Source organism: Hylaeus volcanicus, chromosome 1 (genome assembly GCF_026283585.1).
Source record: "Hylaeus volcanicus isolate JK05 chromosome 1, UHH_iyHylVolc1.0_haploid, whole genome shotgun sequence".
Lineage (NCBI taxonomy): Eukaryota > Metazoa > Arthropoda > Insecta > Hymenoptera > Colletidae > Hylaeus > Hylaeus volcanicus.
In genome coordinates this window covers 29,544,968-29,563,972 of record NC_071976.1, presented here as the reverse complement: position 1 = coordinate 29,563,972, position 19,005 = coordinate 29,544,968, and the positions used below count along the sequence as shown (strand labels likewise).

Sequence of the window (19,005 nt, the reverse complement as noted above, 5' to 3'; positions counted from 1 at the left end):
ACCCCGGATATCTGGAAGTTTCAAGCCTCGACGGACAGTTCTTCGATACGTGATCAAACTCTGGGGATAATTTCACGTGGTTCGACAATGGTTCGATGTTGAGGGCTCACGTACAGCATGGATACAAGCGATTTGCAGCTTCGGACCGAAGTTCAGCGATACTTTCCCCTCTGTCAATCGTACCTACCGTTTGCGAGTAGGCGGTAAGACGACAAGCGAGACGATCGATGAGTCTCGTTTCGCCATCTGTTCTCTTGAACTACTTCGAAACTCGATTCACCGTTCCATGCTCGGCGCATAACTTACTCGGCCCAGTCCGCGAACTGCATTAGGAGCGTTTTTACACCCAGCCGGCTACGCGAGATTTACGGAGGCGAAATGCAAAAGAGGTGGAAGCCTCGACTTGTTAACTCGATCTGCTCGCATCGCTAATACACGGGATGTCCCGCCAATTACAGTAACCTCTCAAAGAAGTACAACACTGTAACAGGCCCCGAAAGAAAGTTATTTTCGGGAGTTCTTTATTGCAAGAAAAACGATTTTATCGCATGAAATTGCCTTGTGCCGTTAACAGTGACGTCGCAAAATGACTGCAAGACGAGTATTATCTGAAAATTGAAAGTCAAGAAGCTTGTTTTCTTGTAAGCTCTCAGCCAACATTGTTTTTCTGGGAATGTAGGCCAGATGGTGTCCGTCGTCGAGAGATACCTTAATAAAATCCGGGAAAATATGTTTTTCCATCAACGCAATTCAAGGAAATCGAACGACGCGTCTGCTTGTGAGAGAAAATTTCATTTACACGTTGCGCCCCGCCACGGTGATCGATGATGCAAAATGTTTCATGCTAAAACGGCGAGCAGAACGGCATGAATAAATGTCGAATAATTAGAGAAGTTGGCAGATGGATTTCATTCGCGTGCAAAATAAGGGCGATTTCTTTCCTGGTTTTGCAGAATAACACGTCTTGGCTCGATTTATTTCATCCGACTAATAATTCTTCTCTCGATTAATAACTCTCTGAAAATATAAACGATGGACCTTGAACATTAAACATGGAAGACAGAGAAGTGACAACAAAAGTATTCAACCCGGAAGCATTTGAAATATTCCACTGAGACTCCGTTTAGTAACTTCCGATCAAGAAAGTACATTACTGTCAGCGATTGAATTTATAATTCGCCTAACTTTGGTAATTTTGCATATGAAATCACGAATGTTTCTAACTAACCAGCTATTCCAACTTTCTACGTTTCAGTGAAATCCTATGTTCATAGCTGTCTTTACAGCAAAACGGTAATGGACGTTATTTGTAATTGGAAGAGTGTAAAGCTAACTATAAGCGTGCACGATACAAGAGATTCTTCCTCCGAAACCTTTGTAGAACTAAAAGGCCTACAGACAGTGACAGTTTTACCACGAGTAAAATAATTCAAGGATCTCGAATTGAACATACTAATTTGTTATAAAAATACCAAAGCAGACATCAACTTTTCAAAAATTTGATATTTTGAAACAACCAGAGTGGAGTAACCCCTTAATAGAAAACAACGAAAACACCTTTGTCGACTCATTCAACAACAATTTCAGGGATATTTGTCAATGAAACAGTTCGCGTCTGTCAGTTTGATTAATTGAAAAAATACGCTGCTGACAGCGACAAAACGGAAGTTTCGAGGCAACGATGAACTAATGGAGCGACGATAATTAGCCTGTGCGTGGTTACAGGCAATCGATATATTAGCCGAAGATTAATCGTTTCGAGCTGATACTCTGCTCCGGGCCTGTTTGTCCGATATCTTCGTGTATTATACTAATGACGGCGTTTTCGCTAGTTTCTTGGACGACATCCAAGACACTTCACCGGCGCACTTTACTTCTGCAGCTGCTCGACTCTATAATGAAGAATGATGGAAGCTTCTTTTTCTCAAATATTAACCGTCGCGTGCAGAAAAGAATTCCTGGTACATCGCAGAGTAAATCGCATTCATGTAAAACTAGGTTGAATTAACACTATTGGAGGATTAAAATTTAACATCGAGGTTATTAATTTGATTTACTACGAATGTTAATTTTTACTTTTGAGTCACGAATTATTGCAAAAGAAATTGGTAAAAATATGTGACTCGAAGGAAACGAACTAATATTCCGTATACAATTACTGCACAAAGCGGAAGACGTATATTTCAAGGAATGATTAAAGGCGGCCAATATGTCACAGCTTGTAATTATTAAAAGCGCTCGACTGTTTAACCAAAGCAGAGATGAATCCACTTTACGTTGGCACTTGAAGTTTGACCTTATTTCCACGGAGATTAAAGTTTCATTTATCGAATGGAGGCACTAGCTTCTTATGACCTTGTGTGCATCGGCACACGTGTAAGCAGACCTGCATTTTCATCCTCCTCGTGTTCACAAACGAACACTTGACTTTCTGCCTGAATTACTCATCTCGTGCACCCTAATAACGATAATGAACTGATAATTCTCTCTTCGCCACATCTCCTCTCTTCCAATCGTCGTAACACTCAAATTACGTAAATGTCAATCATCAAAACTTTTGTGGTAGGCACGTGTAGATCAAAAGCAGTGAACAAAGAATTAATAACCGGGACTTTGTAGGTTGGCCAACAAACTAAATAATTAGAGATACCATCTTTCAGACTGCTCTAGAACCATCGTTTCATTTTGAAAGGCCAGGTGTCTATCCATTAAGTGTTCAAGTGTCTACCAGTTGTTACCCCCGTACCTCCAACATACTATTCATCAGGGCAAAATAGGTCAATGGATCACTTCTCCAGATTTATTGAGAGTTTCCCACAACTAACATTTATTCTTTCTTCTTACCTCGCTTCGTTCAAGATGGCGCAGAAATCTTCCGAGCATTACGTCACCTCGTGAAAGGAACGACTGATGTAACTCACGCGAAGCGAACCTTCTCCGTGATAGACAATTTTAAAACACGACGAAATGAGCTTGGGAGAAGAAACTGTGCTCACCAAGAAAGACGGAGCCGTGATCCGCATTTCGAGTCTCGTATTGTCTCCGGCACGGGTGCCGTCCTTCATTACAGGTCGATCGACAACGGACTTACCGAGGGGGTTGCGTTGCAATATCGCGGAAATGTTTTCTCAGAGGGTAGACAACAACAACGCGCGCTGCACGCGGCGAGGACAATGAGTGGGTGTCGCGGAAATCTCAATAGAGACTCGTTAACCCACATAATTCATCCTTCTGACTCGACTCGTATTATGCATCGTGAAGTAACAAGAAGTCTCGATGTTCGTACGAGCGGAAACGCTCGATTCTAACTAGAGAAGAAGACATGGTCTGAAACTGAATTCCATCCTGTCGGTGTAAATCAAATTTGGCCTATTTTCAGTCGATCTCCTTGTTGCTTTGGAAAATTGAAACGATACGTTTATTTGTCTTGGTTTTTTTGAAAAAATTCTTGAATATAATTATGATTTTCACGCATCCAGGTGACTTTCCCCTTAAATAAGCGAACGCGTTGGTCTTATTCGAACGAAGCTGCGCGTCAAAAGTAATTAAACTACAATCGTGACTAATGGCGGGCTAGATAATCGGTACCATAACGTTTCGTATCGAGCCACGCCGCGCCGTCTGTAACTGCGTTTCGACGTCGTGTGGGCGGAATGTTGGCCCGCGTTTTCCCGTGTGCATGTGGAAACGCGCGCGGCCTCGAAACCGCGCCATGAGACTGATTCAGTTTGATCGAAACCGTAATTCCGCGGGTCGGGCATAAGCTGAGAGGTATACATGGACGATATCGAGTGGCTCGTATTGTAACGTGTAACGTGAATACGGGCAGGCGTAGGAAATAGAACGCTTGGAGCCAGTGCAACGTTTCTTAAAGCACCCTGAACGGAGTTTCGTGTTTTCCGCCGAAGGGGCTTTTCCCTTGGAGATTACGTTAAGACTGCATTGAAAATGCAACCGATTTCAAGCGCATATTTCGTCGGTATACGTGGCCGTCGCGTTGGTTGCAGCAGTCGACAATGGCACGGCTATAAAGCAACGTAACTTGCACGGTCGCCCCTACGATACAGAGTGAAAAATATAATTGAAGGTTTGGTTAGGTTTGGTTGAAACTCTTCAACCAAATGATGGATTTAGAAAGAATCGCGATATCGTCCTGATTTTGTTGACCTTTTAAAAGAATGAAAAGGTGGAACGTTCCGAGATATCAATTTGAGTCTCGTAAGAGATATAAACAGACATCTACTTTACGTGCACACGCAATTTCAAATCGATCGATTCGGTAATAACCGAGATATCATATAGACACTCTCGAGAAATATGGTTTTCAGAGAAACGCGATGAAACCTGCCAGACGAGCTTGAGCAATCCTGCAAGCTCTCGAAGACGTTCTACGTCTTCGTTATTTCTTCGTATTTCAAAGTGAAGCTATACGAATGTGATTTTGAGTAGCTAAATTTTACAAGAATGCGATTACGTTTAAAAGCATAGAGATATTTATATAATTAGAATAAATTGTAAAATACACGTGAATACTAAATATAAAAATAGAAAGAATGATATTTGAAATAATTTTCATTATGTTTAAACATCTGTGCAACGCTGTTCACGATGTTCAATACTCTTCTTCCTAACAGGTTGAAAACAGACAGTTTACGTCGGAGATAATGTTAATGAAAAACAGAGTAAGCACTGCAAAACAGAGCAGAATGAGAGCGGTTACGAAGTTAAATTCGCAACAACACTTTGCCAGTCTGTGTGCCAGTATTCCAGTATTGTATTTCATAGTTATTACATCTTTATTGCGAGCGTTTCAGAGTTACAAACAGGGAAACTTCATATTCACAGAGACAGCCAAGTTTGTTGAAAACAATTGGTAATTGTGTCTGTTACGCTCCAAATTTCACCTTAATCCTTAAGTTCATTCATGGTATAGAATGGGATCTTGAAGCGTAGTCTTTTACACTGAATACTTGGCGCGAACAGAAAGCATATTATCATAAATCGATAGACAGGATGAATAATATCGAATAACGATAAGGAAAGAAAATGACGTGGTTTCCTTGGTATATTTTCCAACGCGATTATCAAGGAGTATTCGGTGTACGAAACATGTTCCAAGGTGTATGCACGAGTACACAGCCGTGGAGTATACACGGACGTTTAAACATAATGAAAATGCTTTTAAGCATTTAAGCAAGAAGTTTCAACCACGCGCAGATTACATTTATTACCAAAAAACATCCCCTCTATTAAATTTCAAAATCCTCCAAAAATTGAGCTCCCAATTATCCCCGTTGGCGTTGTGCAAAAAATTCATCGACGAATCATGGAAAACGGGCAAAAACAGACTGAAAAGTATCACGTTTATCGGGGTTAAACGGCGTCAAACGAGCCAAACGAGCCAAACGCGCCTGGGGGCGAAAACTGGACGGAAATTCGAATATATACGAAGGGGAAAAAATATTGTCTCGCGCGACGACGTCGATCTCACGCATTCAAAGAAACACCATCGGACGAGACGCGGCGCGCTGCACCGCTTTGAAGTTCCTACCCGCCCGCATTACCGCGGATGACAAAGTCGAACGTACAGGTCTAGCGTAAAATGAATTCCTGGCTCCCCCGCTCCTTTTTCCTTCCGCTTGTCGGTGGAACGTAGCGCGATCCTTTGGAGCGGCATTCCACTTAAAAGTTGGAGAGTGTTTTACGCCTCTTTTCTGGTACCCACCACCATCATCGTTCGCATGTCGAGTGTGTTCGCGCACGTTTGCCGGAGAACTGAGCAAGACCTTGATTACTTGACCGACCAAACATCGCTGTACGCGAGGCAAATAGAACTCAATTCCAAACTAATAAAAGTTGCCCACTGGGACTTTGCATTCGATCCTCGTGTTCGATGGAGGAGGTGGAAATGTATCGGGACAAAGGTTCTTTCGAGTCTCGAGGCTGCCAGACTTAGATAAGAATTGTCGCTATCTGAATAGAGGAAGGTAAGGGGTAGTTGATACTTTGCGAAGGATGTCGTAAGAAAAACATTTGTAAAGGTGAAATTCTAAGGATAACAGTTCACAATACGGCTACGCAAAATGTAAATATATGAGACTTAATATTCGTTCAAAAAAATACCCATCCCAGATGAAACCCAGTCTTTAAAGAAGTCTAACTGTCTCCATAGCTCTCACTCGAACGCAGATTCTCCCCCAACAGTCTTAACATCACACCATGTACGAGGACCAAGGTTGTTATTCCTCGTCTCAGCCGCCCACTCTCGAGAACGACTAGTCTGATCCCCTCAGCGCGACACGATACCGTGCCAGCAGCCGTTGTAAAGATAACTAACGGTCCAAGACAGAAACATAAGAATCTACGAGCCCGTGAAGAACGCCAACGAATGATCGCGACGTTTAAAATGAGCGTATACCTTGCATGGGGCTCCAATCGCAACCTCTCCATCTTTCCACGATCTTGGCATCGCTGGCCCATAGTGTAACTCCAGGCTCTCTTTTACGAGCGTGTGCTTTACCAGTCTTGTTGTTTTTGTGTTGTTGTGCGTTAGCCGTTTTGCGTAAAATCAAAAGTATGCCAACCCCCATTTCAGCGATTCCCGCGGTGTCCGCGGTTTTGGTTCTGGCTTTATCCATTGTGTGTAAATGTTTCTCGTATTTACACGCATGCACGCGACTCGGTTGTGTATTAATTATTTTCGCTGAATTATTTCGGCCACGGCAAGGGCAACGGGCAAATGAAAGTACTCGGAAAAAGTCAAAAGATACCTGGAAGTGGCCTCGGTGACGCAGTGGCCTGTAATGGAGTAGGCTCGAGTTTTAAAGCAGAAACCCCGAGTGGTATTTTTTTTACGGATGCTGCATAACAACGGCCGCAAGCGGGAATGATAAAAATAGAGGAACGGACGACGCGTATCTTTTTCTTATCAAATATTCAGAATCGTCTCAGCTACCCCCCACTTCCGGTTTTTACACTAATTCTGAGACACCCTGCATATATGTCACTGCAGAATAAGAAACGAGAACATTTAGGATATGACCTGCCCTCTCAAGTCCCATTGTGGACTCTTCCTGCAGTTTCCAAGAGCCTAAACAGATACATGAAAACTGCACTGTATACATACAGGTAGCCCCTCGTAGAGAAAAAATCTCAGCTTATTCCTGACATTTAGTAATAAAATTGATTTTCCTCTCAATTACCGTTAAAAAAATGACAACCCCCTGCTGTTGGGTATTTTTCTCCGCGAAATAAACAGCACTGTTGTGACATCCTTTTCCAATACTTTACTCTATGATCGATGCGATCACGTAGCGAGCACTGCAGATCGACGAAGTTCCAGATTATCGCCAAGTACTCAATCACCATCGGCCGATCCGATCGATACCTTTCAAAAGGGACTTCCTATTCTTTTTTTTTTTCGTTATTTTTACATCCCGTTTAGACCAGCAGACCTGTTTGACGGCTGTATTTTACGATGGACGGATTTCATCGATTCCATTCGAGGCACGTATCGGTGACTCGGAAATTAAGAGATGGAGGACAGGTAACACGTCGGTATTAACGCAGTCTATATTTCTTATTTTAATTTTTCGATCTTTAGAGGGGCACAGAATAATCTGTCCCGACCTGGTATTATTTTATAAGCTGTTAAAGAAGCTTTTAAATCGCGTCTTATAGGATTATACTTTAAACGGAATTTAATTACGTGGTATGTTCGATGGTATCGTTGGGAAATAATTTCCCTCGTTATTAGGACGATAATATCAAAGCTAACACAGTTTCAGGCAATCCTACGGAAACTGTAGCCCGATTGAACGAAGTGTAGAGTTTCATCGTAAACGTGTTTCAATTTCTAATGCTCTAACAGTGATTTGTGCGACAGTAATACAGTCGACAAAGGGATGATCTCGTTGTACAAACATACATGAATAATACGTACGAGCAAACACGAGGTGATCGTTCGAAGGTTTCGAGACAATCGAGTTTGAAAATTCATTCGTTGAGATTTGTAGAAATTATAAAATAGTTTGCTTTCTAGGAATTCAATTTTTTAAGTACTTATGAAACATGTTGTGTTTATATAACACTGCAAACTGTAATGGGTAATAAGTTTCAGGAAAGGGTAACGAATGTTTAAATCCACACAGTGTTCATCATTCTGATAAATAAGAATTTATACGACATGTTGCTGTTACCGTGTACACAGCTGTGTTTGACGTAGATCACGTTGAAAAGTAAATCCATTCTTTTCTCTAGTGGTTACGATTTCGTCTCACCACCTGTCTAACTCTAAGAACTCCGGTTTCGACGTGTCGGACGAAAGCAAAAGAAGAAAAAGGAGAAGCATAAGCGTTAGTTACCTGAGATCGTTACCCCTGGCTCCTCTGATCCCGCGTGAGGAATGTCGAGGCGGCGGACTGCACCTACAGTCACAGTGCATCACACACAGAGCGACGCTGGTCGCGAGAGTCACTACGAATGGTGCCGCGAAGAAGTGTATGATGGTGGTGACCTGCGCCTCGCGATTATAGTTCGCCATCACTATGCTGCCGTTCACGCGGCTGTAATGGCAAGGGAACTTGGCGCCCTCGTAGCCCAATTCGCGGGTGAAGTTGTCGCAGTCGACGATCGGCGGATAGCCGCACCCTTTGATGTTCACAAGGAGCGCCGCCTCGACGTCACCTGGCGTTGGCACTGTTCAAACAACGTTTCTAATGAGTTTCAAAACAATCAGGTAGCGTTGATTTTGGGTGCGCGATGATTGGATCGGCCAAGCAACACCCGCACCGTAACAGCGAAAACACGTTATCACGGGGTCACTTGACCTCACCTGAAGTTAATTGTCTTTAACCCGTAAGAGGGGTTGTTTTATCTAAAATTCTGAAAACATTTTTCTTGTATTGTCTTGAAGCTTTAGGCACAAGGAATAGGGTAAATAATGTGTGCTAACGCTAACCCAATCCTCGACACTTTTCACAGTCTAATTTTCATTAATATAATGTAACATTTAATACAGCAATTGATAAAGTAAATAATCTAAAGATGTGACGATGATTGGGTGTTTACCTCGACTATCGACAAACAGATTCTCAGGATTGGATAAGCTGACTTAACACGACCGATTAATCCTTTGCGCTCGGATGTCTCTTCTGAGAGGACATCGTAAGTCCAAGCAACGTTTATTAGTAATTACACAGGATAAACTTATGGGAGCGTAAAATTTGTAAAAGTGTATATGGTTCGTTAAAGGCTCCTATTCAAATATCACGAAGAAACAAATAAAAAATGGTACATTATCACATATTAGAATAGCATAAAATGTTGATTTTTTACATATAAATATCTTCCTCAATGTCTAAAGATTCATGTAAGCACGAGTATCGTTACAGTAAATTACATGCTTTATAAGTTACATTACGTAATGCGACATAATTCCTCTTTGCACATTCTGTAACGAAATGGCTTCGAGTGCAAAGGGTTAAGCATAGTTACGTCTTACACACTTTTAATATATACGTCGAACTTGAAAGTACTTTTTAACTAGTACGCTTAGGAATGTAGAAACTTCTAATTGGCCGTGAAGCAAACTCCGAACGGGAGTTTATTTATTGGACATTTACATGACCACGTCGCCAGAGTTTCTTAGTTAGGAAAAAAATTAGTTTATACGGATTTTTATATTTGATAAACTACCACGCGTTAGAAACTTATTGTGATGACTCATAAAATACTTTCAACTTTCTTAACTTACAATTTATTTCCAAATATATTATTATTAGATAATAAAACTTAATAAAAGTTAACAAAATGGAAAAAATTCTCCAAATTTGATTTTCTCAAAATCTTAGTTGAAAATAGAGCCACAATTAAGCGAAGCGATAATCCATGTGTGCGCAACGTGACGTGGTCATAATGTTCTTCCACCTTAAACTCACCAGGGACGAATTACATTGTTTGAAACAAACAAAACTTCAAACTGTTATTAACCCATGACATTTATTAGCTTAGCGACGACGTTGACATGTAACATAATAAGGAAAGTTAATTATGAATATCTATTCAGACTCTCGGTGGTCGTTTCATTATGACAGTATTTAAAATAAATTAACAATCACGTATGTAGTTGTTACACGTTGCTACACGTTTATAGGAATATCCTTGAAGATGTTAACTCTTGGGGTACGTGAATTCTATAAGTTCGTCCGAGGACTTACGATGTCCCCTCAGAAGAGACATCCTTAGCCTAAACATTCTAGCCACACTTCAAACTGTCGCGCGGTCCAAACGCTCTTCTTTCGCACCTGAGGTTGTCGTGATCCGTGCATTCGTCGAACTCATTCTCATACTCTACGTTATTATTTCACTAAAGGAACTTTCACAGCCGAGAAGATAATCCTTACCCGGAGTGGTCGAGGTGTGCGCGACGCCGGTAGAGTTCGCGTTGTTCCCTCTACCTCCGGTGTCGTTGTTCATACTGGTGTTGCTCCATGGTGTGTAAGTGACGTATATATGGGTGCACCTGTAAACGTCACTGGTGCATCCCTCGCGGCACGAGCTCCACGTGCAGTTGAACAAACCGTAGAGCTCCTCGCGTCTGGACGTGGTGCAGATAACCGGTTCGGGGGAGAAATCGGCTGCCAAGGTGCTGATCGCCGGATCGACGTAGAGGGGCACCAGGAAGAGGAGCGCCGCCCCGCCAGACGTCGCGACGAAGGCCAACGCCGAGGTGGCGTAGAAGTTGAACCGCTGACGGCAGGTACGCCGTGGCGGTCGGCGCCGCGAAGCGCCGAACCCGAGCTCCAACAGCTTGCGACGACGTAGCTCTCGCTCCTGGAAGTCGTGCTTCTCGTTCAGCTGATGGTGCTGATGCCTATGCTGGCTTGGATGATCGCTCTGGCACTGGACGCAGCTCGCCTCCAGCAGGAGCTCGGAGCTACTCCCGCGCATCACCCAACCGCTCTCAGAGAGGTGCCAACCGGAGCTTCTTCAAGCTTTCGAGGCGAACGATCGAGAGTGCTCGAGGATCCTTATCTCCACTAGGACTCATCGAGTGCTGGCGGGGCTGCTTTGTGTGCTGACGACGGGGTCAGAGGCTGGGTCGGTTGCGAGGTCGACTGACGAGGTTCCTCTTGCACGGGACAGAGGTAGCTTTCTGGGCCGCTTGATCGACTTTTTCCTTAGTGGATCTCATTTAGCGGATTACGGCGGCACCGAAATCTGCTACTCCGTTCCCCGCGTCGGGCTATCAACTAGGATGGATATCGATTTGGGATTAAGACGATTCCATGGATGAGAATCTTCTTCCGTGAGCCGTTCGGGACCACGTGGAAATCCGATGAGAAGGCGTCGTTGAAGCGTACCGTAAACGATGTACCCGGTCTACGATTTCGTTGAGTATGTTAGGCTTTCGAAACTAGGCGATACAAGATCCTCCGTTATCGTCGCCTGGCGAGACACGTCCGCGACTTCGCGGTCTGTCGATAACCCTGTGAAAATTCGAGGGAGGCTCCGCGATCCGCGTGCCACATTTCCTTAGTGCCGGTACGTTCCCGTTTCTGCGAATGTCCTTGACACGGCATCGCGCGGATCAGCGGGTTCCGCTATCGCGTCATCTGGACTGTCTCGAGAAGGGCTCTCTTTCCGTTGAGACGCTACTGTGTTCTCTTCGTAGTAAATAGGTCGGGTAGGCCTCGCAAATTGTCCCTACGGAACGGTCAATTCCGTTCTAGTCGGACGAGAACTTGACGCGGTTTAGAGCGTCCCCCTTTTCTCGCTATGCATAACGACCTTGCACGTTTAAAGTTCTCTTAGGCCATCGAAGCGAGCCGATCGATCACGACCTTTTAGCTGTAGTCACGTTGTCGAGCGTGGAGCATCTCGACGGTGTTCGAGTCAGCTCTCGGATCCGTGTGGAAAAGTTTCAAGGTCGTTATCTTCTTGCGCTAAACACACCGTCGTACGACTATTACCCCCGCTAACTATCACTGAACTCTGTCGCTGAAATCGAAGACACTCGAAGAATTTTCGTTGTCGATCGGAGGTTAAGTTAAGCCTAGTAGAATTCACCCACTGTCGGAAACTTAGGCTAACCAACAATTTTCGTGAGAAATTTTTACAAAGCACAGTTAGGCCTGATTGGTTGATTCAAAAACTATGACGTTACGCGCACCACATATCTCCAATATCCCGTGTAGCGCATTTCTCCAGAATCGAGAAAGGTTTTCTTCTTCCGGCTCGAGGAATCGATCAAGCGAGCACAATCATCGACCAAGTATCCCAGCGGCTAACGAGGTCGATGATCGATCGACCGTCGTTGCCATTAGCGCTTATAATCAACAGGAGCCGCGTCCTGGACGGGAACGAAGGATAACGCCGCTCGTGTCAGACGTCAAAAATCGATCTCGGCTTCTTCTTTCCCCGTGGCGGAAGGACGCGGTGCTTTATCGCGTCGATACTATTACTATAATCGAAGAAATCGGATATCGCGACACGATCTTAACGAACGACGGGCCGCCTTCTCGACGCGGCTCCTCGTCGACTCGGATAAAATCCTTCCGCTATTGGTCGAGTCCGATTACCGCGAAGAACATCTCCTCTTCCTTCTTCCCAGCCCACGAAGAACAGAAATATATCCTTCGTCGGTCTCGATCGCCAAGGATAATCCCGTACGGCAACTGGTTGCTTACTGTTCCTGATCTCGGAATCTGGCTCGATCACGTCGCGGCATTCGTGTTTACCTCAAACATTCGGACACCTGGAGACACGTTCACGCCGTGATCGATGAATCCTCGATCCTACGGACACCCTCGACCTAGAGACCACGCACACTGGACATTCCTCCCTCGTTTAACAGTTCTCGGTCGACACTCGGGCACAGGGCGCGCAAAGACGGACTCTCCCCCGCGTGAAACACCTGGACACCTGCACCTGGCTCTCCTCGAGGTTCAAACCCCCCCCGAAAAATGCCGTCCGTGCCACCGTGCTCCACGGGATCCGGCACAGAGTGCAGGAGCTAGAACTCGCCTAGCTTGAGAGTCTCGATCCTTGTTACATCGGGTACCTGCACCTACGACTCGCGTTCCCGGTACCATCCGCCTCGCGGATCGCGAGTTAAAGCGTGACTACTCGTCGAACCTCAGCCGAGAGTCCTCGACGGGACAAGCTTTCGTCCGAAGCGACAGGGCGGGGTTCCAGGCGCGCATGAGCGTGTGTTGGCTCTTTGCTCCTTCAACCACCCACTGCCACCCTCCCTCCCACGTTGCATTCTCCTTGTTTACGCTCCTGCCTGGCCTCCCTTTTTACCCGTCTCCGAAGCGGCGCTTTCGCGTCCTCCTCCGGCCATTATCATCCTTTAATTGCGACCCATAATTAAGCCAATTTTTCGGTGTCGTCTTTTCTCTCCTCTTGGTAGCCTTCAACTTCGTTAGGAGCGACGAGTAAGTGGCACGGGAAACTGTTTTTCCGTCGCTTCGGCTTGGGAGCTTTTCTTCAAAGAATTTCGACGATTTTACGGTTTGGTTTGGAGTCTGGTAACTTTCTTAATGTTTAAGATGAAATTACATTTTTTGTGGAAAGAATTCTTCGGTTAGTCATTGAAAATCCTGGCTTGGCAGAATTGTATACAGTGGGATTTCGATTAACCGGGCCCATTGGGACCCCCAAAGTCAGTCTCATAAGTATTCGGACCTTCGATATCTATTGAAGAAATTTGCCTAAATTAAATTATTGCACTATTTACAAAATTTGTCTGATTTTTTAAATCCCAATTCTAAGGCATTCTGATTAGATTTATAATTTGCAGGGAACGAAATGAATCCACTGCGATTTATGGGTGACAACAACATAGTGACGATTCAAGGACGGTACTATGTAGTCAGAGTGACGCTCTCAGTCCTTGGTTTCCAGTAAAACAGATGGAAACTGATATAAATCGACTTAGCTCCGGAATTGGATTTAAGTTTTTCTCTTTTGTGTTTTCTTTTTTAGGCACGGAGAGTCTGAAAGTCGAGAGGGAAATCGGATTAAGAGATTCCAATGTTCCAATGTTGTGTTTTTAATTCCATGATCGCTGGTTAGAATTCAGGATAATAAAATTGCGTTTCTTCTGCCACGATGGTAGCACTTCCTATTCGATATTTTTTAAGGGAAAGCAATTTATGTCGTTTCGAAATACAAGACGTGGCAGAAAATGCCGCAGCTTGGTTTCTATGGAACATTTTCTTTCATATTTTGTAAATTGTACGAGAACAAATTGTACCACAACAACTTTAGCTCCATTCAAATTGTCTGATTTTGGTACAATTCTGTCACGGCAAAGGTTTAAGCTCATTTCTAAATAAGTTACATCGAGATTACTTCTTTATTCCTGTCGTTCGTCATTTTTCAAACGTCCTCGTACAAAATTGTGTATTGGAATAATCGAAGAAAATTAGAAAGCATCATAACACGTCGCCGTGTTACGTAACACGCGATGCTAGAATATTTTTCCCATTTTCACAGCGATTTATTTTCCTTTGAAGCGCCTTGTCTCCAGCGCAGCGAAACAACATTTCATCAAGAGCGTATTCCACGTTTCCGAGCATAAATCAATCCCCCTCCTCCTCAACCCCCAGCGAATCTCATCCCGCCTCGCCTTTTTACCACGAGCCATCATCGTCGTCGTCGTCGTCGTCGTCGTAGTCGTTTTAACGCAAAACAATTCGGCTCCGCAAGCGCGACGCTTGGGTTTTCGCGAGAACCGTCGCGTCGCCGCTGCGCAACAAAAGCAACAGTTTGCTCGTAAATTCCGGAGCCAGTCGGTTCACAAAATGCACGCAAAGAGGAATCCTCGCGACGTCCTTCCACCGTTGCCCCGGCTTAAATATTAATTACGCATCGCGAGCGTCTCGGGGTGGTTCCGAAGGAGGCCGTGGCGTCGCGACGCGATCGCCTCGTATTCCTTCGCGACGACTATAATCGCTTGGCTCTCGTTTCATCGACGCTGATCTACGGGGTGTTCATCGTAACGATCGTCCAGTATTTTTTAGACATGATAGTTTTATAGAAAAAAGAAACGAAATTAGTGTCCATCTGACTATTGGTAGGAGGTATAAAGTGGTTTTTCTGTGCTGTGTTGGGTGGATAAGATATCTTCAAATGGAATTATTATTGGAGTCGTCAGAGTATTGAAAACTTATGTTTTCACAAGGTTTCGTAAGGTGTAGATTGTTAGCAAATTTTATTTTTAGTTTAAGGAGGCATTCTAATCTATTTTTTTGAATTTTTCGTTTTTAAATCCATAAGGAATTTTTGTATAGAACATTGTATAGGAAGTTCCTGACCAAAGTATCCTTTTAAATTGTGTACTTCAGAGTTACATTATATCGTTATCCTTTCTTCCTATAATTTCTAAACTATACAATAATGTTCCTTAGCGAAAAGAAAATGGCATAATTTCTTGTAACTAATAACATCTTTTTCTAAGATCACAGTCCAAGGAATCGTAACGACCGGTTACGATGAACACTCTTGTAGTCGGGGCGTCCTACTTTTACGCACAAGTGGCCATTGTTTTCGACGTTGCCGTCGAAGGCAACGGATTCAGCCAGTTATCCCCCCGGCGTGTGCTCACATTTCAAATCCTCCTGATGATGTTTGCATGATTTCCAACGTCCTTGCGTTCGCTCAAGAAACGCCGGAACGCGACTCCGCGGCAGTCGAATTATGTTTGCCTGGCTGCGAGGGTGGAGCTTGATTGTCAGCCAGCACGGAAATTATTCGTACGGTGATTAATTCTCACGAAAATTTCGCGGAACAGTGTTTACGAACTTAACGATCTACTTGCTCGTTACATAGGGGAAAATATATTTGCACGGATTTATTATACATACCAATATTAAGTAATAACATAATAATTTTTATCTAGATTTTTTAAATAAAATAGCGATACTGGAACCATATAATTAGTCAATAGAAAGAATTGAAAGATTGTCTTTGGGGCTCACTGTACACTGCTAGTAAATTACCCAGAATATTCCACATCTACCAGGGGCTGGATAAATCCTTTCGAGGCCAATGAAACATCGTAGACAAAGAAACCGGTAGACCGTATATCGGTTCCATGATACTTTAAGAGGATGAACCACTTAAATCTCGATAAGGTGCCACATTGTCCCCATCTTCTTCGTCGTATCTACCACGATCCAAGCCCGGCTGCTGCATTTATGCGCGCAGAATGTAAAGCAGCGACTGAAAGAGTTCATAGATTAATATTTCTAAAATTCAGAGGGACGGCGTTTCGCCGGCTCTCCAGTTTTTTGTGCGCCGTGAAAGAGCCTTTGTATTCTTCGGCCTGCAATTTGTTGAAATCCAATTGAATGCGCACCCGGATGAAAGACACTTTCGAAATTTTGAAGAGAAAGGACCTGGCGTATTGAAATATATAGTCTGAAATCACGTCGAGCCAAGCAATTCCCGTTTCAGCCTCGGTTTGAAACTTTGTTAAAAGCCACGCGAGGTATCCTTGGTTTAGAAATTTTCATCCAACTAATAATATACAAGGCGACAGAAGTTTTCGCAATTTCCGTTTACGCTGTTGCGAGCTCAACGATTGTTCCGCGTCCTTAAGATCACTAAGTCGACTCGTAGACATTGAAGTAAAGTTTGTTAATGAAAGTTTACGATGCAAAGCAATGCCTTTTTCTTTCACAAACGTTATGTTCAAGGTGACGCCATAGATGTGAGGTTGATTAATATGAAGAGTTTGCGGAGACGTCTGCCAGTAAGAATTTTAATCTTTACACTGTGGGAGGAATTTGTGACGTTAGAGTCCTTGCACAAGGACGCCATTACTTTTTCTCTCACTTTTCCTGCAATGCTGTAAAGTATTTATCGTACATGATACTTCCGTTTACGTCTACGAATGTACGAATTTCACCGTTACTTCGTCCCAATCATGTTGCAAAGAAAGCCCGTTTCAGGTGGCACTAGAGTTCGTCTACAAAATGGTGGACATCTTCAGAGATATAATCCATCTTAACGAGCGCGTCTAGCAGAAAATCAACTGTGGCATTGGCGATCGTCCTAGATCGCTGGGCACGACCTTAATTCATCACTTAAGTCACGATGTGAACGCGTGATAAGAAGACTGCCACCCGAGAGATTATTAACGCGCCCCCGCGCCTTCCCTCCAGATTACGATCAAACTCTTATCACGCCTCCTCGCCGCTTCGATTCAGTCGAAGCGAAAGTTTTTCGTCGGACGAGGGTCCGTCGACGCAGATTATTGCGTTCTTATCGTCGCTGTTGCGTGCCTCTTGTAGGGGGGGCTTCGCGGAAGAAAAATTACATGGCAGCGATAGGCGAACAAGTCGAAACAAGTTTGCTTTATTCTAGTGTCGGATAGAATTTTATTTATAAAGACGCAATGTCGTATAACTTGAGTATAATTTAATATAATTCAACTATAATTTATTTAATTCTTGTTTGACACTACTTTGCGTTTACGTTTGCTTGCATAAATACTTCTCTTCGGTATTCTCTAGCATTCCCATTGGGTATGTTACCCCTTTGCGCTCGAGTGGCGCCTCCAGGGCGACATATGGAATTTAAAAGTTTTCGAATTGCAAAATATGTGAATTTACAAATACACAATTCAGTTTTTCATGTTGACCGCGTTGAAACGAAACGATACGTCATGGAGCTGCCATCTAGCAGTGATAAGTTAAACTAACTCGTTCGTAACCGTTTGGATACCGTGGGCTGCTTTCGCGCTCTTCAGATTAACCGCTAAACTAATTAAGAGAATTTTTCCAAATTTTCTACATTACCTACAATAGAGAACTCAATGGTGACATCTAATGCCATGGATGGAAACTATGAGAAACTCGCGCGTCAATAAGAATAATCCTTTCTAACATATTTCCTATTTTTGAATAACATTTTATGTAAAAATCTGCCAGAACATTTCAAACGACCAAACTCAATATAATCTTATAAGCATTAATATTATTAAAAAAAAGTACGAAGCAAGATACATATAAAAATCAATCGAAATATGCAGCTAATTGTAAACATACTATTCGTGTACATTACAAATTTCCAAATTTTATCCACATTTTTCTACGCTAGAAATCTGTATTCCCATCCTTCTTGAATTTAAAGACTTTCTCTTATTCCAGAGGTCCACCATTCCTTTCAAAAGCAATGAGCCAAATTAATTGGCTAGCTGTGAATCTAGTCGCTCTCGACGTGTCTTGCTGTCTGGTGATTAACTTCCAGCTACTGGAAACTTTACTTCCAGGTTCTCTCCTTAACAACTTACTCGCAGCTAACAGGATCAATTGATTAACTGGAAGCCTGATTGCTTCCAGTGTAACAAGCCTCTATTCTGTGGCACCCTTAACACGTTTTCCCTGTATATACATACAAGAGCGCAACGACGCCTGTTCTATATTCTACTCTATAAAAGAAGAAGTTGGACGCATGAAAATCGCAGCTATATTCAACAATTTTTTGTTCGAAAATAATCGAAGCAATAGAATATCTACTTGTACGAGTTTATTATACATATATTGAATAATATAAAGATAATTTGTATCTAAATATTTTAAATAAAATAACAATACTAGAATCATCTTACTTCTGTCCTCGTGTAATGTTACACGGACGCGAAACGTGTTCCTGCGATGGAAATCGATGAATTTCACAAATTAGGTTGACTTAATGCAAATTGCATGCAATATGTGTCGTGTCGACACCACCTTGTGAGTAATGCCTTAAATATTCGCGCGGTATCGCGATTACGTGGCAATAAAGCTGAAACTCGTTTCTCGGTCATTGGCTTCTTGCAAAACCGCGATACAGTATACTGTTTTGAATTGATTCATATTTTTCTACGATACATTACAAAATAAAACACACTTTCTATGGAAACAGTTCCATTCTCTTAAAACTGACGTAAATTATTCTTCAATTTAACTGAGAATTGTCCATTTAATTTCCTTTTAAGGAACTAACTGAGCT

The 19,005-nt window shown here is 43.1% G+C and overlaps 1 protein-coding gene across 8 annotated transcripts in view; it reads right to left on the bottom strand.

Annotated features, from left to right (window-relative positions):
* Nucleotides 1–13,120, bottom strand: part of LOC128883032 (protein tipE) — a 66,500-nt gene extending 53,380 nt beyond the window's left edge. For all 8 annotated transcript variants that reach the window (XR_008458697.1, XR_008458696.1, XR_008458693.1 and 5 more), the window contains exons 1-2: nucleotides 10,404–13,120; nucleotides 8,364–8,697 (exon numbers count right to left, since the gene is read on the bottom strand). Coding sequence is in view for 5 of the 8 variants with exons in the window: in XM_054134995.1 (XP_053990970.1) it covers nucleotides 8,364–8,697; nucleotides 10,404–10,950 (881 nt within the window). In the remaining 3 variants the exon portion in view is untranslated. The remainder of the gene's footprint in view (nucleotides 1–8,363; nucleotides 8,698–10,403) is intronic.
* Between the last annotated feature and the right edge of the window lie 5,885 nt (nucleotides 13,121–19,005).